At 33.3% G+C, this 23,899-nt stretch overlaps 1 protein-coding gene across 1 annotated transcript; it reads right to left on the bottom strand.

The window, feature by feature from the left end:
- Nucleotides 1–480: 480 nt before the first annotated feature.
- LOC149075306 (uncharacterized) lies at nucleotides 481–23,689 on the bottom strand. The gene is made up of 11 exons (XM_089242656.1): nucleotides 23,265–23,689; nucleotides 19,659–19,721; nucleotides 16,961–17,099; nucleotides 13,405–13,498; nucleotides 11,823–11,925; nucleotides 11,303–11,466; nucleotides 6,952–6,987; nucleotides 5,369–5,521; nucleotides 4,112–4,200; nucleotides 2,978–3,156; nucleotides 481–2,863 (listed from the first exon to the last, which is right to left on the bottom strand). Exons 1-11 carry the CDS (start codon nucleotides 23,335–23,337, stop codon nucleotides 2,697–2,699), a joined length of 1,260 nt encoding a protein of 419 aa, XP_089098782.1. The 5' UTR covers nucleotides 23,338–23,689; the 3' UTR covers nucleotides 481–2,696.
- Nucleotides 23,690–23,899: the final 210 nt, after the last annotated feature.

Raw genomic sequence — 23,899 nt, 5'->3', positions numbered from 1 at the left:
GGAGCAAAACATGAAATATAATTGACTCCGAAAGTATACACAATACCACAAATAAAAAAGTACTCTTGAACTTACGAATATCCAAATATACGAATAAAAATATTATGGTGGGCTTGGTGAATCTGAGATTGATCTCGATAATGTTTGAGGTAAAATAGTTCAAACTTGGTCCCGATAGATATGACATTTTATGTTTCATTCAAATTTATTAGCATTAACTAACTTATCATAAAGATGATTGCGAAGAAAATGCAGCTTGTGTCGTTATCCTACGAATAAATACAAGATGTGTGTGATGTCACTCTCCACTGTTTATAGATATAGATAAATCATAGATATTCATGTGTGTAGACAACTGGATACAATGTGATGAATTTTTAGAAGGAAAATTCTGCACAGAGGTCTGTAAAACTTTTGCACCCTGTATACTGATAAAGTTTCTATATATGTGTGTTTTTTTCTAAATATTTATTTTGTTTTCTGTATACTTATGTTATATTTTAATATACTGTTGTATCTGTATTAATTGTGCAATGTCGTCAGAGAGAACCCATAGCCAATCTGGTGGGCTTCTATTTTATGGTCAATTTATGTTCAGTATACCAAATTACACAAGAAATGGTTATTTCTGTTTGGGATGCCGAAACTTTGTCACAATTTGTTGTCCAGTATAACCGAATTGCTTTATTGACCTTGGGTGAGATATGTTATACTTCATATCGCAGTTCAACTTATAATAAATTTGATTTACATACAGGTGTTTGAATCAAAAAAAGTGTAAGTCTGGGAGTGGCTGTATGACCCCCCACACCCAAAGGCAAAACTGAGAATAGACATAACAGTGAGATAGCAAAAGCAGAGGATAATTCTATGATGAAAAGAAAATGTGTAAAAGAACAAGAATAATATAATACTACTTGTAGACACACAATCTGACACATTACATTTTTGAAGATAAGCAAGGTTAAACAAACATAATCCAGGGGAAAAAATAGCTGCAATGGGGAAAAAACATAGCATACCAGCATCCTTTGCTTTATGCCAGGTATCTTCAACCCATTGCTCGTGAGCACTTGATCAACGTTCCAAGTAAAAAACTTGCAAAATTGCATTGGAGGATTGAAATCATCCTGATTTCACATTATTGGTATGTCAAACTTGCCATAGGGGTGCTCATCTTTTGATGATGGATACAAGCAGTGCTTACAACTAGAAAAAGGTTGAGGACTTCTGCTTTATGTGATCAATTGGTTCTGTAAAATCCTCACGTATGACAAAATCATGTAAATTCAGTTGAATTTAGTAACTGGTAAGACAGGGATTGGGGTTTTATCTTTCTTCAGAAAGATGAAAAAAAAAACCCAACTTCCAGCAGCAAAATAATTTTTTTCAATGAATTGAAACTGAAATAAATCTACATAAATGTAAGCTACATAAATGAATTCAATTAATACTTTCTACTTCTATCTTCAGTAGGTACTTCTGATTAATTCTAGTGAGTGTGATGTTTTCTTTCCTTAAAAAAAAAAGAGCCTGGTATGATAGGCTGATAATTTTTTTTAAATGGCACCATTTGAGATTCAAGTGACAAACAGCCAATGAAAAACGCTACTGATTTCAAAACGGCAATGAAAATAGCTGTCTCTATAAAAAATATAGTGATATCACTAGCAAAGACATAAATTCTAGTGTCATTAAGATCTTTTTCTTTGATTAAAATTCTGATATCCAATGTCATCAAAAGATGTTGATTAGTGTGATATGGCGAATTGCATTTGAGCATTTGCCCCAAATCTGCTCCTTCTAAATCATAAAACCCAATTTGTCACTTTAGTTACATCATATTTTAAATTTGCAACCCATTTTGAGTATTAACATCAAACTTCAGGCCAAATTTTACAGGTTGCAATTTTTTAAATAAAATTTCCAAAATTGTGTTATAGCGAAATTGTGTAAAGTGAGACTGCATAAAACAAGAGATACCTGTATGGTTTTTTTTTTTGTTTTACATCTATATGTATTTTTCTAACAGTGGTTTTTGGGAACAAACATTGGTGTTCCATGAAGACTGTGTAAATATTTCATAAAAATCAAATTTTTTGGTAATCCTTTCATCAAAAGTAAAATCAAACCACCCATTTTAAGGACAGTATTTTACACGATAAAATAAAATAATTATCGCTGAACAAACGTCTTGTAATGGTCTAATATTGTAATATTTGTGCAAGCTTTCACAAAAATATAACAATTGTTTACGCGGCAATATGAGTGTTTCATATCATACATTTGTTACAGCAAGTTTGAGAAATACTGATATAGACAGATCTGAGAACATCCAAAATGATACAATGTTGTTATGGATACATCTTGTATGCAGGATTCGGTAAAATATTTACTAAAAACAAAGGCTTTATATAAATTATGAAAAATAAAACACGAGACTTCAAGACTATAAAATACTAATTAAAAACTCATTTCTAAATTTAAAATAAATATGTGCATAATGAGTACAGCTATACTATCACTAGAATTTGAGAAATACAAACATTGTGATTTAAAACTCACAAAAAAAGTCATCATTCGGAACATAATATAAATTTGTCAAAATAAAACCAAAGATTTTGTTTTTCATGAATTTTTTCCATTCATTGTTGTTTCCTATAGCCGCTGATATGATTATATGCATGTAGAAATTTCTACTGAGTCTTGCATCCATCTTTATTCTTACGGTTTTTCTTGGCTTTCTCGAGAGTCTGTGGCCTTCTCTGACCTTGAATTGGCATGTACGGGGGTGCAACATCATCATCCTCTGCATGTAAGTAGAAGTTTTCATTCAAGCTAGTAGATGGACATAGCAATGGATCTGGAATGAATGAAAAAAATAACCTAACTCTGTGTTTAATTTTCTTCTTATATAGATCTAGATATTAATTTAATAATAGTGCTATCGCAAAACACTGAAGATTACACTATTTACCAGCTGGTGAACCCTTGGATGATGGAGATGAATAATCGTTAGGCGAATGAGGTGAAATCGGCAAATCCATTATATGACTCTGTTTGTTATATGTTGGATCAAGCATTGCTGCGATGTTGCCACTTGGATGACTGATCGTTTCAGAAACTGGACTTCTATAACCTCCTGTCACACCATAGCTATTGGGGAAAGGGGGAAATATAACATGAACATATTTCAATTAACAGTATGATGTTTCTCCCATTAATTCCACTATTATGCACTTGAACATTTGAAACAAACACCAAGCAGAATTAAGTTTCATACAGAATGCAAAAACATATAAAAAATAATTTTGTAAAGTAGTCCCATTATAAATTAAAGCAAAGTTTTCATCGCAAACATTTCTCTTGTTGTCTCAATATTTCATTCATGGACATGTTACGAGCAATGTTTGAAAACTTGGAAAAAATTTTTATCACATAAATATACAATAAATAGAATCTACAGGAACCACATGAAAGTATGTAGGTGTACACATACAGTTTTGAGTCAGGACCAGCCTTTTACTTGAAGGGGGGGGGGGGGGTTAGTAAAATGCAGACCTTAAAGCAGTAGTTCTCAAGACTTTTCCACACACAACTCTGTTGGCCCTTTCATCATTTATCTGTGGCTCCTCACATAGAAAAGAACCATTTCAAAGCACTAATGGGCATACATCAATACGCCAACTCTTTGTGGCATCCCCGACAGCCTTAGGAGCTGGGATATGTACTTTGGAGAACTATCTTAAGGGAAGGACAACTTGGTCACAAGCGTTTTTCTGAGTCAAAAAAAATATGTTAAACTTTTGGAGAATCAAAATATTTACAAGTGGAATACAGGAGTGGCTTTATAGCATTTTTTCCCCCATGCATCATGAACATTTCAAACATAATACAGGCAGATCTCTATATAACGTCTATAACTTTTAATCTCACCCAGCTTTAACATCAGTATTTATTTATTTTGCCATAATCAGAGAATTGTGGGCTTACTCATCATTAAACCACCTCACATGAAGTTTCATTTGATCTCTAGGGGCAATGCTACACAAAAAATTGTGCATCATATATACTTTTCTTTATTAGAAATGCCAAAAGTATTTTTACTTACCATACATTCTCTTTCATCATTACTTCTGTTTGACTAGTTTCAATATCTTCAATCGGACTCACAGCATAATGAGAGCTGTTGGCAGTGTTCTAAAAAAAGCAATCTTAGTCAGAGGAAAAAAAATTTAAATTGAAAATTATTTTTAAACTTTTAGATGAAGAGAAAAAAAAAAGGAATTCCAGCATATATATCAGACCTTATCTCTTTCATACATGAATGACATATGAATGTAAAGTCTCATATCTCTTTTTTGGACTGATTAATACAATGTATTCTTTATTCTCAATAAAAAATGAATTCTGCCAAAAGAAAGTTTTTACTAATTAGCGTGTAAGGATGTCTAGAACACTTTTCTAGGGTCCTGTTTTTGTGAAAATGATCCATAATTTTGTGCACAGCAAAAAAATCTAATTTTTTACAAAAGAAATAAAATTTTCAATGGTTCAAATTTTATAGTTTTGCTCATTTGTATTTTGTGATGTGCGTTTTCCAGATTCAGAATTTTGTGAAGAATTTAGAAAACAGCCCCGAATTTCGGCTGAAGAGATCCCTGTGTGTTATAGGCACCCGAGTACCTTGAAGTGTGAACTACTAAACCAGGATTTTGGGTGTGTTTGTGGGCCCCTCTTTCTATTAAATTAATCTTCTGATGAATTTATGGTATTAAAAATTTAGCTGTTGGAAGTGGGCATCGCGATGGACTCGCATCGCAAGGATCAAGGTTCGAATCCTGCTGGCAGCACAGTTGTGGTTGGTTGAAGTTGAGTTTCTGTGATTTTACAACTTTTAAAGATAGTTCCCCTTTTTTAAAAAAGCCTCAACAATAAGCAGACAAGAGATATACAGATATGTAAAATGAAAATTAAGGGAAATGCCATTTTTAACTTCCGATATGAAAGTCAGATGGCAGCACAACTTGAATATGAAACATAAATAACTCTGACACACATAATAAATATGTTTGAGCCACACATAACACAACTTTTTAACATGCACGAATTTATTCGAAATTCCCCAGAGAAATGTCTATGAGGGTCTTGTACGGTGTGGTAGTATAAAAAGTTTTTTAATAAATGAAGTTGATCCCAGGCCTCTCTTCCTTGTGGTGGCTGTAACATATAAAGATTTATCTGAAAACTCATCAGATTGCATCGTCATTTCCACTGAATTCTCCCTCACCAAGTCTTTTTGATGCCATATATATGCTTAAAGTGAGAGTTATATATAACTGAGATTGAGAAAATTTCCAATAGGCACCTCAGCTTGTTGTTGCTGGAGCATTGCCTTCTGTTTTGCACGCTCTTTAGCACGCCTCGCTCGAGCACGCTCTTGTTCTTGAAGAATTCTGGCCAATTCTCTATCTTGTACTTCAATGGCAAGTTGTTGATCTTCGGCACCGGGATTTCTTCTCTGGAAAAAAAAAGAATTTATATATTTTGCTTTATAAACAAATCAGGTAATATAATATGTACGATAAGATTATGTTTACAGAATTAATAAATTCACAATTCATCTGTGTGCGAAGGTTTTTATAACCTTTTCACACGATCCCTGCATGTAATGTTACTGTTAAAGTGTATAATTCAGTTATGTCATAGAATAGCTAGCTATTTCATGAAATAACGGATCAAGATTAATAGCTAATCAAAATAATTGATACAGAATTCAAGGAAATGCTGAAAAGTACATAACTTAATGAAAAAATAATTTCAGAATTAGTGAAAGAAATAATTTCAGCATTAGCAATAAGAATTATTTCATAATCAATAAAAAAATAATTCAAGAATTACTGAAATTTTTTTGGAATTAATGAAAGCAATATTTTTGGAAATAATGAAATAAATAACTTCTGGACACATTGAAGAAATAATATTAGGATGCATTGAAGACAATATTTCCCATTGATGGTATAAATAATTGCAGAATCATTTGAAATAAATTCAGAGTAATTTTAAAAGTAGTAATTAATCAGAAACCTTACCAAAAGTGGTTGAAGAAATGATTTCAGAATCAATAACCAAAAACTAACACTTAATGACAGAAATAATTTCAGAATAAATGAGGTTTTCAATTATTTTGGGCCCCATGGGGATCCCAACTTTGGGATCTTGTTGGCACTTCTGTTTGGATGTCACTGTGCCATTGTAAATCTGGAGTCCATCTTCATAATTCTAAATACCTCATATGTAATGAGTTCCGTGACACGCAGTCTTCGTGGGAAGTTTTAATTTAGCCCACGATATCCAAAATGTTGAAGAACCCTACGTAAAGGCTAGACAGACTGCAGCCAGGGGCTTAGAGGTCTGCAGAGGGCCTCAAAAATCTCAAACTGTTATTTTTTGGAGAAATCGATCAAAGATCATATCCATAAACTACCATATATCATATATTCAACAAAAAACAGTGACAACTAGTCATTTACCAAGGGCAGCTGGAGTTTGAAATATAATGGGCTCCAATAGCCTACAGCCTCATCAAACATAAATCCTAACCCAAATCTAAGTTAAATGTAAATGTGTTTCTTTTTAAATTTTAATGGAGTGTAGATTGTTTTGTATGAAATAACTAGTTAAAGTATAGAATACAAGCATTATGCTTTAACTGACTTGATCAGTTATTTCATTAAATAATTAGGTATTTTATAGAATAACAGGATTTCATACTTCAACTGTAGCATATATATACGACAGTCAGTAAAGCAATTTATTATTGTTTATTTATTTATTATTTTTATTTATTATTGTTAGCATACTTTTATTATTGTTTCATTTTATTATGATCATTTTTTAATTCACAATTTTAATCTCTTTGGCAAAATAAGATTTCAAATAAGAGTATACCTTGAATTCCTGGTCTTGTAAAAATTTTGCCAATTCCTGCAATAGAAGTAAGACATGATGAGCATATGGAAATATGCAGTAATACATTGACTTACATTCAATCAAATTCCCCCCCCTCCCCCCACAAATTTAATTATGGAGATCCTGTTGATTCATTGTATGATCACAAAATAATAAATTGGAGAATGCACTACAATCTAACTTGGTCATTTCGAAGCTCAAGGGAACAGCAAAAAAGTTCAAATTATCCGATTCACTTTATAGAATGTAACTATACTTTAACAAAAAAATCAAACACTCTCTTGACAATTATATAAATATACTGACTGAATCACTAACTTAAAATGCATGTTTCCTCATTGTTGCAATTAGTGTTCATATACAGGGTGGGCAAAAAGTCTGTAGAAACTTTAAAAATTCATAAAAACCAGAAAAATAACCAAAATAAAAACCGGTTAACAGAGTTAGCATCATTAGGTCACAGGAATTTTTTTAAGACAGGAAAAAAATAACTAAAAAACAGCCGATAGGTGGCGCAGACGTACACAAGTCAAAGAAAAGGTATGCAAATAATGAACAGAATGCCTCCAAATCGTTTATTACAGCAGTATGTATTCCACATGATCACCACCACGGGGGATAACATATTGCAGGTGAGTCACAAATCTAGCAATGGCTGAGTGCAGCAGGTCCACATACACGGTTTACAGTGGTGAACTGGTTGTGAATTAGGAGCCCAAGTTCTTATAACTGGTTGTAGATTGGAGCACAATTTTTTATAACCGTCTCATTTGCATATTTCCACCGAAGCAGCATGTATGCCACCTATCAGCTGTTTTTTTCCTATCTTAAAAAGTTCCCGTGATCTAGTGATGCCTGCAAACCATTTTTTATTTCGGTTATTTTTCCGATTTCTATTAATTTTTAAAGTTTTTACAGACTTCTTGCCCACCCTGTAAAAATTTAAATGATCTCATGAAAACTATTTCATTTATACATTTGTAATCTCCATTTTTTTTCACCGAATGCTCTTAAATATTGCACAAAATTTTCAAACTGATTTAGAGGATGGAAAAACTTGATTTTTGAGCTTAAACAGCATGTTATACATGTTCCCCGTAGCCTCTGTGAGTGTTGTAATAAGGACATCTTGCTTTCTTATAGTTATTTGCATCCTCTTCATAAAATGAAAATATGTCTTCAATATATGAAATATATAATGAAAATATGGTTCACTAATGTCTGCATTTCCATAAGTCAATTAAAAAAATTTATCCAGAGTTGAATGAGCACATGAACTTTGTTTGGACATGGCAGAAATTGTTGCTATGTTGCATTGATATTCCAAAATAAATGAACAATAATACAGTACTAGAAAGACATGAATCTTCAACACATTTTACCAGTATTTTAATAATAAACTGGGATTTCAGCACTCCAGGTTTTAAGCATAGTGTCTGTGGAGAAGTTTATTATCACACACATAAATTTTTCATATTTCCTGGGTTAGTAGTATTTGCATCTGTGATTGGCAGGTTCTAATGAAGTCATTCAAAATTCAGTAAAACTGCAGCTGCCAACGGAAAGACAAAAACATGTGTGTGGAACTGGCAACAAACTTCTTAACTGGAACCTTAGCAAAAAAATTTCAGATAGAAAGAGAGATTTTGTTGATCATAATTTTTTAATGTTTTAATTTATGGCTACATGTCTTATTATGGAAAGATTAGTAAGACACGTATAGAAGAAAAGTATAACTAAAAATTAGTTAAGAATTCAAAGAAAAGGGACATTTCACAAAAAAAAAAAAAAAAAAAATACGTATGATATCAAACTTTGAGTTAAGCATTGAGAAAAAAATTTAATTAAACAGGCAATTTCATTAAATTGAATAGGGAACTCCAAAGGGAAATTCTTAAAATTCAAGTTACACTAAAAGTTCTTTCATAAAACTTGAAAAATGCATCCATTAAGCATATCGGTTACATCCCAGTATAACCAATAGGGTTATTGGTTGTTTTGTTCAAGTTTTGTAAAAGATCCTTCATCAAACTTTTACAGAATAATTCAGGCTTTAGCAAAGAGTTTGCCTGTATTATATATCAGATGTAGACGTAAAGCATATGTTTGAGATTTTATTTTTCAGAGTACAAATTTAAAAACTATACAGTATTCTAGAAAATCGATGCAAATAATACAAATACAAGGCCACAACAGGCAAAATGCCCAACAAGGTCGCTGAGAAAAGGATGCCCATAACATGTATAGATGTCATACATTACTAAACTACAACCCAATTAAAAATGCAATCACAAAAATTATAAACAATGTATATATACATGATAAAATATTATGCAATGCCCATAAAAAACATTTATGGTTATCTTATTCTAAGTATGGATAGCTTCTCGATTTACCCCAACATGTTTATCGTATTTCTTTTTAAACGTGTCAATTGTGTTAGAATTTACTACCTCCGGTGGTAAGCTATTCCATTTATTAACAACCCTATTAGAGAAAAATTCCCTGTGATAACATCACCTAGAATTGTTCCTTACCAAATGATACTAGTGTCCCCTTGTAAATGTAGTCGATTGATGGGGAATTAATAAATCATGGTTCATCCTATCCATACCATTGAAAACTTTGAACACTTCGATCATATCTCCCGACATCTGTGTTCATCCAATGTAAACATATTCAAAAAATGAAGTCTTTCTTCATAACTCAGGCTGCATGTACCAAAGAAGACACATGTAGCTTTTCTGTGCACCCCTTCAATCAAGTCTATGTCCTTCTGTAGGTATGGTCTCCAAAACCTTACAGCATACTCCAGTACAGGATGAACTAAGCCTCAAAAAGCGGAAGAATGACTTTAGGAGAATGCGAAGACATATTTTTGATAATAAAACCAAGCATTCTATTCATTTTTTCTACCACCTCTGAAGAATGTTCTGAAAACATAAGACGCTCGTCAATGAGAATTCCTAAATCGTTGAACCTAGTTGCATCCGGGATAGTGACACCATTCATCTCGTAAAAGAAACGTGGGTTGTTTGAACCACAATGAGTGACCATGCATTTGCCAATGCTCAACTTCATGCTCCATTAATTTGCCCATGTTCCAATCCTGTTCAAGTGGGTTTGGAGCAACTCCCTATCACTTTGATTCCCAACTACTCCTATTAGCTTCACATCATCTGTGAATTTGCTAAAAATCCTATCGATACCCTGATCGAGTTTATCGATAAAAAGTGAAAAAAGTATGGGGCCCAGGACACTTCCTTGAGTAACTCCACTAGTGAATTCCCTGTCCACCATAGCCAGTTGTGACCAACCTCTCAACCACAATTCTATCCAATTCAGCAAGTTGTCCCCCAATCAGAATCTCGTATAAAAATGATTCAAGAGTTTACCATGTTGGACCTGATCGAATGCTTTCTGAAAATCAAGGTAAACAGCATCTGCATTTCTTCCCTTACCCAAAGCCTTTTATTTTATTACTCAATGAAACACCCGTGCATTGAATATTGTATTCTCTATTACAAACCGATGCGAAAAAGTCACTACACATACCTACATTGCTCTCTACCCTAGACCCTCCTATCGAGATAGGGGCAACTGTCCCCTTACATCCATTATTGGCGTACCTAAAAAATGATTTTGGGTTGGAGCCAATGTTATCTGCCATCCTAGATTTAACTTCCTTTTTACTATCCCTTACCGCTTTCTCAACTATCAGTAAACAATGACAGGTCACCTCGTCCCCTTTTATACTCTTTGAACGCTCTTTTCTTTTCAAGATAGAGGTTACGCATGTTATCTGTCAACCATGGGGGCATGATGTACAAACAAGCTTTTTATGAACAAAGGGAATGACATCATGCAAAACAGAAGATAGTTTCATACTAAATTATTTCCATTGACTTACCTGACTGATTCCAACCAATGTTTGAAAAATTCTGCTAACATTTCTCTCAAAACATCAAAGTTAGTTCTCAGAAAAAAAGGAACCAGGCTTTTGTTATCAACCTTACCCAAAGAAAACTTAGAGAAAACTGAAAACAGAAAATTGACGACACAATGATCACTGGAAGAAAACTCATCCCCCACCAAAACATGTTCAACAAGATCCTCGGAACTAGTAAGAACTAAATACAAAATATCAGTACTTCTAGTGGCTTCTGAAACAAAAAATTATAGAGTACCAGAGCAATTATCGAGCAATTTAAGAAAATCCCTTTCATATTGATCTCTAGCTCTATCACTATCCCCCTCTACCTCATCAACGACCACCCATTCACCCTCTAAACTGTAGTTGTTAATATACAGAGATAAGACAACAACTCACTGCATCTTGCTCTTCACGAAATCTTCTTTGCTCATCTTCAGTAAGATCACGGGGAGGCTTCAAACAAAGATCAGAAAAATCACGTTCCAATGGACTAGCAGAAGTTTCTTGAAGAGGTGAACTCATAGCTATGAAACCATTTTCTTGTTCAAAGTCATTGTGAGCTGTACAGTAAAGATCATAACTATATTATTGCAAATAATTTCATACGCATCCCACAAAATGTATAAATTTTTTTAAGCATAAAATATATGGGGGAAAATTTTCATAAATGAATAAAAAGCATCAAAATTTGTACAAAGAGTATCTGTGAGAACTAAAAGAGCATTTTGAATTTTAGAAAACTTTTCTTTTGGCAACTATACTTAAATTTTGTAAAAAAAAAACAAAAAAAAAGGTTTTAAAGTTCGAGGGAATATTTTGAGCTATTATTTATAGTTGTTTATATGCCAAAACTTGAATGAAAAATAGCAAACTTTTTCTTTTCATTATAACGTAGAAAAAAGCAGTATATTTGTACCTGGTTGACTCGCTTTAACTTTCTCAAGTTGTCTGATTTCCCTCTCCTGCCTCTTACGCTGAAGCCGAAGTTTTTCTTTTCTCTGCAGCTCCAATGCAATACGCTGTTAAAATATAGGTATACGCATTATGAAAATAGATTACAGAATTTTTTTGTTTTTGCATCTGAAGCATAAAAAAAATACATTGTAAAATAATATGTGTGTGTTATATTAAAAAAAAATCCACATGAGAACGCTGACTACACACATGACAAAATTTCTTTTCTAAAGACTTTCCAAAGCCAGATAAAAATGAATTTATCAAATTTGTTAACATGTTTATCACAAAAAATTTAATTAATTAGGTACAAAAAACAAACTCAAATATACAGGCCTATTTTTTAATGCAGTCAGACTCGCAACATGAATATAAACAAGAGAACATGAATATTACAAATTTTCATGGAAAATGAAGTTTGTTCATTTTTTTTGTGAATTTGTACACCTTATCTGTGCTTATCAAGGTGGTACAGATATAAAAAAAAATGTGTATGGACGATTCTCACAAAATTGGCTTAAATTGTGTCCCCAGCAGTCTACATTTAATATATTAGGTGCACAATTTTTTTTTCTCCGCCACCTTTATATTAATATTCCAGTTCCTGAAAAGTCGCCACTCTCCAATTTTTTCATCAAGAGATTTTTTAATGTCTGAAGAAATTTTCATTTGTTAAGGAAATGTCCTTCTCCTGGCTGTCCCCATCCAGAGCTGTTTCCTTTGTTATTTGTGCTTTGTGTCTGTCTACTTCCTTGTTTTTCCATTCAGATTAATAAGTCAATTGGTGATTATATCAGATTATATCGGCTTGGATCTATGTGATTCTTGCACAAATCAAAAGAGCTTTTTCCTACATATCTGACAGGATGTATCACTACCGCTGCGGTGGTCGAGTGGTCATAGTGACGGACTCGCATTGCGGGGACCCCGGTTCGAGCCCCACTGTCACCACAGTGGTGGTCGGCTGAAGTTGGTTTTCTGTGGTTCCCAACTTCAAGGCGCAAATGTGAGCCAATCTCCCCGTTAAAAAGTCTCGCCACAGAGAGCAACAGTCCTACAAACAGTACAAATATTCAGTCACTACACATCACTCACTTCACTTCTGAGATATAGATGGCAGCACTGAAAAATCATACACAACACTAGATACGCACTCAGACTGTTAGGTACACGCAGTTACACTTCCGGCACAACGCACTAGGTAGTAAATTGCCTATGGCAATAGAACCGAGGTGTGCTCAGTTGGATAAAAAAAGGATGTATCACTAAAGTTATCCAAAAAATAAAGAAAACTCTTTTTTTTGAAACAAACTTCTCAATTGCAAAAATAACTTGAGATATATCAATAATTTAGTATAAAATATGCTTTATGAGAATGAATGTGTACAGTATGTTCATTGTTTATCTTTTAATGCGCTTCCCCCCCCCCTCAAAATACAGAATGAAAAAGAGTAAGATGTGACCGAGTTTGAAAAAGTGAAAAAAATACATATTTAGGTCTATACTGTAACAAAATTTAAAACAACAGTGAGATAATAACTTGCCTTATCTTCCTCTTCGACCCGTCGTTGTTTTTCAAGCTCTTCTTGGATAAGACGTTCCTGAATTTGTTTTGCCACTTCAGCATCTGCATTTTCTCTGAAAGTTGGGAAAAAAATATAAGATTTGAGGCAAAGAACAAAATTAATTTTCAAATCTTTCATTGGTTTGTTTCTTTTTAAACTCAAAAAACTTTTTGTTCTTTTTCTTGTTTTAGTCAAAAATTTTTGTTAAACATGATGAGGAATGGGAATTTATTCCTAATATAATGAAAAAAAATTCAAATGTTATGACAAACTTTGAAATCCTTTATGAAAAAATTAGCTAATCATCAAAAGAAATATGGTGCCGTTAAGGAGTTTTTCTTTAATAGCGTTACTAATAAATGAAAAAGCTTACTCCTGGATGAAAAGAATTCTAACACATCTGACACTTCTAAGAAGAAATATGATGAATTTACAAGCTATTATAGAAGCTCAGATAAGACAACCAGAATCTTCTTTATGAGCAGTGTATTAGTTTTTGCTTTTGTGACATATGCTTTTATATCGGGTTGCTGTCATTTAATTATATTTGACACCCATATTTTTAATGGGCATCTTTCTTCAGTCACCCCGTTGGGCATTTCGCCTGTTGCAGCCTTTGTATTTGTATAGAAGGCAAGATCTAGTACACAACAGAGCTCAGATTATGCTAACATAATTTTTTTGCAGAAAAGGAATATGGGATGTCAATTTCAATGGGATGATAAATATTTCACATGGAAGAAATGAAATCACACCAAGCAAAATCTAAAAAATACATCATGTTTAGGACAAACAGAAAGATATCAAAGAAGATAGGCTAATACAAATTTATACGAAGATTTTTAACAGCTGGCTGATGCAAAGATGAACATAGGAAATAAGGAAAATTCAACTGTCCTTACTGGGAATAGCACCCACATCCTGTTACTTGTCGGGTGAGCACCCTAGACCACTAGATTACAAAGGCAATGAATTTCAATCTTTCCTTAGAGCTGGTGTGCACTGAATGAGACTGCACATGGACGGTTGGACCTAACTCAGGCCAAGCTCACAATTGCTGATACTACCACCAGATGGCTAATTATCCAAGGGCTATCATTTGTTCATAAATGACTAATTTGTTCAACTATGTTTGCGAATATTTTTTTGAAATACACTATTATTGTTTCTCAATTAAATATTGTCACTCTCCACTATCCATTCAAAGGCTTTTAACAACTGGCTGATGAGAAGATGAATTTAGGAAAAAAATAAAATTCAACTGCCCTTGCGGGAAATCAAACCCATGTTGATTTTTTCTATTTCAAAATTTCTTTTTTTCCCCCTAAATTCATCTTCATATCAGTCAGCTGTTAAAAACCTTCGTATGGATAGTGGAGAGTGATGTCATCCTTGGACAGGGTTGGTAAAAAAAACCGGTTTTTTTGGTTTAAACCAGGTTTTTTGGTTTAAACCGGTTTTTTGTTTTAAATAGTATTAACATTAAAAACAATGAAATTTCTGAAAAATCATTCAAACTTCTAATAATTAACTAAAATGAAATGGTTATTAATGTAATTAACACTATTCCCATACTAATTAATCAATAAATATTTCTTACATTTTAACAAAAACCAACTTTTGCAATTTAATTATTTTTTGCTCAACTCAATGGATTACTGTGTGTTTGAAAATTCTTTCAATGTTATTATTAATCATATAATATATAAAGGTTTTTCTCCAGTTACTTTCAGTATGATCAATTGGGAAGCTATTTTGAAAAAAGTAATAAAAATTAAGTGAATATAATGTATTTAATAAAGCATAAATAATGCAGATTAATTAGCAATGATTTACGATATACAGGATGATTATAACTAAGGTTCTGATTTCAAAACACTGTAAAAAAAGAACGATTGTCAGAATAACTTGAAAATTAACATGAATATTCTTGAAGAAATGGAATTTTATTAAGTAAAGGGGGGAAAAATACTTAAAAATTTAAAATTAATGACATCATCCAACACGTGGGAAATTTATTCCAGAATGGAAACGATAGCCAGTCATGGCAAAATGATAACTTAATTATAGCATTGCACGATTTCATAATTCATGGAAGCATCACAAAAAACGAAGTAATTGAACAAATAACTACAACTTACTTAAGAAATGTTAAATACGTTGTCAACCTGAGGTTGAAAGCACAAAAATTGTTGTTCAACAACAGAATCGGAGTATGCCATGGTCATGATGTGGATGTGCTTGCAATTCAGCTTCATTAAACCAAACGCGCCCCCATGTTAATATTCCTGAGGAACTTCTAACATACAGGGGATGTGCTGGAGATTGCAATTCACCAAATTTTGCAATCTGACCACTGTTTATGACATTTTGAGGTACCCCCCACAGCCAGAAGTTAAAAGGGTTAAGGTGCATCCTGTCAAAATGGGTTTTCAGCAGCTGCTTTGCTGGTATTGCAATGTGCATCTTGATAGAAGTTCTATCCACACACTGATGCTGTGGAAGTGCCAAAACGATGTGGTTGCACAAAATAGATTATACTGCTGGCCAAGTACAGCATCATCATCTACCTGCACATTTTGCACTACTTGCATTTATTTTTCCTTTTGCGAAAGAAACTTTCATTGCTTCAGGAATATTCATGCAAATTTTCAAGTCATTCTGACCAGTAGTTCTTATTGAATAGTTATGGAATCAAAACTTCAAATTATAATCACCCTGTATATAGCTGATTATTTTTCATAAATCTGTTATTATTATTCAGTAGAACCCTGATTAACTTTCTCTTCTTCTTTAACAGTGTGCAAGTATAAAAAAAACTACTATTGAATATTAAGACTGGGAGATATACGGTAGGAGACGTGCTACTTCTTATGGGAAAGAAAATGAAAATGTATGTGAGGTAATGTAACTACTAGTACACTGGTCTTTGTCCTTTAAGGACAGTTGGTGTCTTTATTGGATTATAGGACCACCTGCCCCTAGCATGATGGTGTCACTACTGTTGCTGCTTCTTTGTGAAGGGAAAAAGAAACCCTGTGAGATAATACACCACTACATTTAGATGTGTGATGCAATCCTTATTCATGAATTTGCTAAAGATAGAGCATCAGAATGTAGCCAAAGGGTAGAAAATGTTGTAAGAATGAGAAATTTTGGCTTTTGTATACTAAGATACTTCATATGAAATATATATATATATATATTCTGGCCACTTTTATGAGACTTTTTGAAAAAAACCGCTTATAAAATCTTATGTCATTTAAAGATATACCATCAGAATGTACCCCAAGGATATAAAATGTGGTAAAAATGAAACATTTTGGCTAATAATGAACCAATATGATATTTTTCGAGGAAAAAAATTATATTTAGGCAACTTTTATTTGAATTTTTAAAAAACCACTTGGTTCAAACCAAGGTTTAAACCATGGTTTAAACCAAACAACCCTGTCCTTGGATAATATGAATTTGATCCCAACAAAAAATGAAATCATGAATTATGGGTTACAACAAGTTAGAGATGAAGTCTTACTGGTCTAGAAGCATTTGTTCATATGCTCTCTGCATCAGTTCGGCTTCTTCTTCTTCTGATCGTTGAATCACTTTGGCCTCTTTCAGATCCGCTCGAACAAGCTGACTGCGCTCTTTGTTATGCCCATAATGGTGTTGGACTGCAAACAAAGTTTACATTAGTAAAAAGAAGAGTAATGTAGGTAAATGTGATGTCTATATCAGGACTTGATAAACTGGAAAAAAAATTAGGTGCCAGCCAAATTTCTTAAAAGCCACACATTGCTTTTTTTCCAGGAAAAACAAATAAGTAATCGTTACCATCCTAAATAACATTTTTTTGTCTTTTCCAAGACTTTATGACCTCTTCCCATGGTGGAAGACATTATGATGAAATCAGAAAATTTTGTCATTCTTTCATCACACTTTGGAAATTTTAGGCACAAATACAAGTTATTTGGTTGACATGGCAACCTGTCAGACCAGACAAGACCCAGGTTCTCTCCCTTCTGGGATGTAGGCCCTTTACCCATATGGGTCGGATCATGCTGGGGAGGACATGGCAATCTGGCACTTGTCAAGCCCTGGTCTATATGGTGTAAAAAAAAGATAACATTCACTAATGATGTTAGACCATTATAGGAATTGGGGGGGCCTATTCAGAGTTTTTTGTAGAGTTCTGTTTTTGTGCAAATTTTCTTTATTTTTTTGCCAGTTATTAACTTTGTGAAAAATAAGTAATTTTGTGTAAAGCGAAATAATCTAGTTAACTTATCACAAAAGAAATGAAATGCAGAATTTATGATTTTATCCATTTTTACTTTGTGAAGGGTCCAGAAAGTGGACCTAAATTTTGGCTGAACAGACCCCTAGAAATGTCTACTAGGTATGTGTGTGTGGTATAGTAGCAATCCAGCATGTATTTGTGGTCTTTTATACCACCTGTGTAGTTGAATATTTAATCTCAACTCAACTTTAAGGAGGTTCAAGTTATGAGACCAATTTATACTTCACCAAGCTGAAACTTGCTGTTCTGTTCATTTGTGAATGCTGGACATGTCTGAATAAGGCCCTATATAAAGTTCATATGGTTTGAAGAATCGTGTTTTAATATAGAAATTATAAAAACCAATTCAAACTTTCATTTTATTTTATATTTAGAATAAATGAACGTTTCAAATCATTTTTAGAATTACAAAAAAAAATGTTTTTGTAATGCAGGTATGATTCGGTTTATAATGTAACTAGGTACAATACCTGGTACTGTCCGGGTTTTCTTCAATTTCTGGGAGGATTGAAAAATGACAAACCATTATAAAGGAATAAACTATTATACATAACACCGACAGAATTAAAGAAGTGGCAAACCATTGTAAAAGCATATACATGTCTGAAATTCGTTGCTAGGGAAACCACGGTAACCAAAGTAAACATTCCGAAAGTGATTGTTAAGGGTTAAGGCCGAAAAAACATTGTTGCCCGACAGTTTTTTACACGTTTCATGCCCTGCTTTGACAAACTTTTAAAGTAGCCCATCGTTCAATTCTTGCCATTTGGTACATACACAAAATTTGGCAATGATTGATCTAAAACTGTAGATTTTTATACTGAACATATACACACACAGAAAATCAATTTTATATAAATTTGATGTTTTCATGTAATTTTCGAAACATTTATATCGAAGGAAAATAGGTGAACAACAAATAAGATTTGATGACTCTGGGAGGATTAAACAAGCCCATAGTTGCACCTTCCAGGTGCCACATATATATATATAGTCCATGCTTGCTATAACAACCACATTTGTTCTGACGTTATATTGGATGGTCATTATATTGCATGAAAAAAATATACGTGGGTCATTTTATGACATTTGGAGCTTATCCTACATATCCGTGTAATGGTGGTCACTACAACATGGAGTCCTTATAATGAACATTGACTGCATAAAAAACATGAAAATGTGACCGCATTATACATATTAAAAACAAGCGCTTCGCTCACATGGATTTGGTAATATGGAATATAACTCAAGTTCAAATGCTATATGGGCAAATCATCGCTATCATGATCCCCTTGGGGGTTGAATTTTCAGAAATCCCATTTTAGTGGGTGTTTACATTATAAAATATAATACTAATCAGATTTCATATTTATTGCTTCAGCGATTTCAGCACAAGCCATAATTTTGTCATATAGCTAACTTTTGAACTGCCTTATGACCCTGTCAGAGGTGGAAATTTAAAAAGTCCCTCCTTAGTGCGTGTTCCACATCATAAAATAAAACTAACTAAATTTCATATTCATAGCTTCAAGCGATTTTGGCTCAGCAATGAGATTGCTCCACATAACCTTTGAAGCCCCCCTTACGGGTTGCATTTTGTAATATCCCTTTTCAGTGAGTCTCTAAATGTAGAGACTCACTGAAAGACATTACAAAATAAAAATACTGAACGAAATTTTATATTTATAGTTTCAGCGGTATTGGCTCTGTGTGATGCCTCTATATAACCTAAAGACCCTCCTTTGGGTTGAATTTCGCAAAAACACTTTCTTAGTGAGTCTTTATGTCATGAAATAAAACTACTGACTGAATTTCATGTTTATAGATTCAGCAATTTTGGCTCGGATATGAATTAGTGACTCAACGAATTGGTCAGTCAGGACATGTTTTATTTTTATATGTGTAGATTTATATTTAAAAAAAAGTCACTCACTTTCTTCATTCTGCAGTTTGTAAGCCAAGACCCCATCTTCTCTGACAAGCCATTCACGACAAACTAAAGTCATATAGAAAGATAAAATTTATTTAAGAAAAAAACATGTAAAAGGACATTTTTTGCAATCAACACATAAACTTTAATAGCATTCTTTCTACATAGTCACACAAAAATTCCCATAATACAGTATCTAAACATTATTGACTCTTCTACAAAATCTTTTAAAAATCATAACCACCCTAAAACAGATTGAAATTATTATTCACTGCTGGGGTACAAAAATTAAAATAATGATTTAAATTGCTTGATTTAAAAAAAATCATTAAATCATAAAATTTTAAATTTTATTTTTTCTTTATATAACTTCAATGATATTGAAGTAAAAGTAACCAGGTGTGGTATGCATTCATACTCCGGGAACGCTTTGATATCTCAATGAGATGGGAAGCGGGGTGTGTTTGGTTTTTAATAGGTATGGAATGCATGTTATTGATATGTGTTAAAGCTCTTAATTAAAAGAAGTATAGGAGATCTTTAGTAAATACAGACTTGAACCTAGATGCAGTGTAGAAAGAAAGCTGTTCTATTTCTAGATTTTGTGCATTGAAAAAAAATTGCAGAAAAATATAGTTAGATGCACTTAGCTAAACTGCACTAAGTATTTTCAATGCATTACAATGGGACACTAAGGTTCCCCTTATTAAAATACAGAGGAATTATTTTTTTGTATAGAGCCTAGAATTCTGTGCCCTAATTGCTACATGTTGTACCAACATAAATATCATTGGGCTTTCGACTACTTTCTGTATTGAAATTTCGAGTTTGCTCTTTTTATTAAACCAAAACTCATCAAATCCATGAAAGAATAAAAGTGTGTAAACTATTAAGCAGCACCAGTCGGAAACACATCTAGCAATTGTGCAAGAAACAATCTTGCCAACATATAGAATTTGTTTTTTATTTAGTTGATGCTGAATGGCCCTTTGCTTGTACATAGAGTGAATCAAGAAACCTGCACCATATCTGTGATACTGAGTTGCCACCAGGCATTGGAGGGATGGTCCCCTCATGAATAAAAGCACTTTTCTCTATAAGAAAAATGTTAATCCACAAAGTTAATTCGGGCTCAACGACCTTTCACGTTACATAAACACAGATTTTTGGTGTTTGTATTTTTTGCTTATAGTTTGTTTTTAGTTTATTCATTAATGCTGAATTAAATTTGAGAGATTAGGAGGAAAAAAAACAGTTAGGTGATATGAAAATATGCATTCTTAATGATTAACAAGATTTACTTTAATTAATAAGCAATCACTTAATTTTAATATTAAAAAAATCTGATTTAAATTGAAAAGATCATGATTTTATCACTCTGACCATGGATATATGCATAGCAAATACATTTGATGACTCTGGGACATTTTTCAAGCTCAGTTAAAAATAAAGTAAAACAGTTTTTCCAATATTTTGATTATTCTACAACTTCTGGAAATCTTAATCTGCTTCCTTTGTGTCATATTGCTCTTTTTCTTATTATACTTTTCTTAAGCCCATAATAAAAGCTTATGCAATTTTTAAGAGATAATGTATCCGAGAGAAAACCACATATAGTTTACTGTATTCCTAATTTCAGGAAATTTTTTTGCATAAAAATTTTCTATTACAATTGAGCTTGGATATAATGAAGTCTGATGAAAATGTGAAAATCATTTGTTATATGATATTCATTCGAGTTAAATGAGAGGCATCCACTTAAAGCAGCGTTTCTAAACCTATGGTCCGCAAACATTGGGCAGGTGGTCTGTGGACAAACTTGAAAAATAAAATAAAAATTTTAAGAATTAGATGTTAGATTGTGCATTGCACTTTCAAGCCCATTCAGTACATTTTAATGGCCCTGGGGTTCACAAAGACTGAGAAACGCTGCTGTGAACAAAACTGCACATCCCTCTTCATTTGAGCGGTTTTGGGAATGAACAGAACCAGACCTATTTGTTATTAGAGATCGATATATAGCTGTAATGGTGCTGACAGAACAGTCCTCTCTCTGAATGGTACAGTAGTGCTTAACATTCACACTTTGTTTCTGTATTAAAACTGGAGATACAGAACATGCCCACATACATTGCATTTAAAAATACATTATTCAAATCATTCACTTCAATAGAGGATGTAGACTCTTATTTGGTATTTTGTATAAGCTAGAATTTATCCAAAATACTGTATTTTAGCATATATAAAGAACCCCGATTTTTTTGGATTAAAATTTGGAAAAAAGTTGAACAAAAAAATGTGTACATAATACTAATCATGTATCCTAGAATAGTGCTGACAGAACACAGCCATTCTCTGAATGGTACAGTAGTGCTTTACATTCACACTTTGTTTCTGAAGGAGAATTTCTCTTTATATGGAACTTCACTCTAGGAAAAATATACTATTCTGGCCGAAAATTTTGTTTTTCTCCAATTACTAATCATGTATCAAGAATTCCCCCCCCCCCATTTTTGGCAAAAAAAAGTTCCTAATACACATTAAAATATGGTAGTTTTTAATTCCGAGAAATTTGCTCTTGTTTGTGTTTTTTTTCCATCTATATATATATATATATATATATATATATATATATTTTAAATTTAATGTTTTGCATGTTTAATCATACATTAAGAATTTTGCCTTTTTTGGTGTTATCTGCGTGTGTTTTTTCTCTGCTTATCTTATATTTTTTGACAAAACAATTTTGTTTTGTTCCTGTTGTTTTTTTTTATGTTTGTTATATTTAATATTTTTTATTTTATTCCTTAATTACAATGTAATTCAGGGGTCTGTCCACATAACATTTTGGTCTGTTTTCCGCACCCTGCAAAAAATAAAAATGAATGAAAAACTATAAATTTGGCATTTCTTTTGCGATGAATTAACTAGATTATTCCGCTTCCCACAAAATGACTTATTTCCAGAAAATCAATGGCCCTTTTCACAAAAAGCAGGACCCCTACAAAAAAGGCTGGACAGGCCCCAGTAATTTTTCAGTCATCTGTACAGGCATTGTTTGCCTCTATCTAGATCAGTGATTCCCAACGTGGGCGTTAACACCCCCTTGGGGGCGATGGAAAGTTCCAGGGGGGTGGTAGAAGCCACGGGTATAACATAGAATCCTATGAGTTAGATTGCGTTGTGAGAAAAAAATCGCTGAAGGGGGCAATGGGACAAAAAAGGTTCAGAGATTTTTTTTCTCCCATTGCCCCCAACGCAATCTAACCCATAGGATCCTATGTTATACGCGTAGCTTCCATCGCCCTCAAGGGGGCGTTAACACCCACGTTGGGAATCTGATCTAAATTATAGAATCCCAACCTTTTTTGTGCAATCGCCCCCTCCCCCCAACGTAATCTAACCCATAGGATCCTGTTGTACCAGTATAGCTTCTACCACCGGAACATTCCGTCGCCCACGTTGGGAACCACTGATCTAAATGGTAAACATGTTCCCCCATAAATGCATTTAAATTCTGTGTAGCCTATATGAAACGTATAAATTAGATTTATTTGTTTTTTATAATTAAAAAAAATTATAATATATAAATATAACAAATTAACTTACCAGCTTCAACTTTCCCTTGAGGCACCGGGGGTTCAGCGTTTGATTCAGCCATACTTTGGATACGACACTCCATAACAAAGAGAGGGGAAAAATCACATAATCAGTCTCATTGACAAAAAGATTTTCAACAATAAATCCAAAGGCGCGAGCGAGTTCTCATTAAACCTGTCATGTCCGATGTCAATTTCATGTCAGTTCGAATATTGGACGAGAGACAACACTGAAATATTTGTATCACTTCCACAATTAAATCCCCAACATTTCATCTTTTGTGTTGGTCAACCGTCAAAAAAGAAAAAACAGCTGCCATTTAAACGGCGCAAACCCGTTGATTAACAAACGAAATAGAAGTCAACACACACACAATGCAACAGAAGCAACACAACAACGGACCAGTCATCAACAGCTCCTAGACTCTGTTGTGGAGAGGGAAAAACAAGCGCTCTTTTTATCAAAGGATTCTCAGCCTGTTTGGCGAGTTTATTAGCGCTCCTCTTCTCCTCCCCCCCCCCCCCCTCGAGATTGCTCACGTGACCAACACTATCGCTAATGGGAAAAGAAATACGTGCAGACAATTAGACAACAAAGGACTTTTTTTTTTCTCTATCAACAATCGTTGCTTTGCCACGACTGAC

The sequence above is a fragment of the Pholcus phalangioides genome, unplaced genomic scaffold (assembly GCF_987345545.1).
Source record: "Pholcus phalangioides strain wild (caught in Gottingen) unplaced genomic scaffold, Ppha-v1.0 ptg000015l_1, whole genome shotgun sequence".
Classification (NCBI taxonomy): domain Eukaryota; kingdom Metazoa; phylum Arthropoda; class Arachnida; order Araneae; family Pholcidae; genus Pholcus; species Pholcus phalangioides.
This window is presented reverse-complemented; position numbering and strand designations above follow the sequence as displayed.

Excerpts from the sequence above, each read along its gene's own strand:
- LOC149075306 (XM_089242656.1), bottom strand. The coding sequence starts at position 23,337 with ATGGAGTGTCGTATCCAAAGTATGGCTGAATCAAACGCTGAACCCCCG. Across the intron at positions 17,100-19,658 it reads CAAACTGCAGAATGAAGAAA|TCCAACACCATTATGGGCAT; the intron begins GTGAGTGACTTT and ends CTTTGTTTGCAG. Across the intron at positions 6,988-11,302 it reads TTCGTGAAGAGCAAGATGCA|GAATTGGCAAAATTTTTACA; the intron begins GTGAGTTGTTGT and ends CTTCTATTGCAG.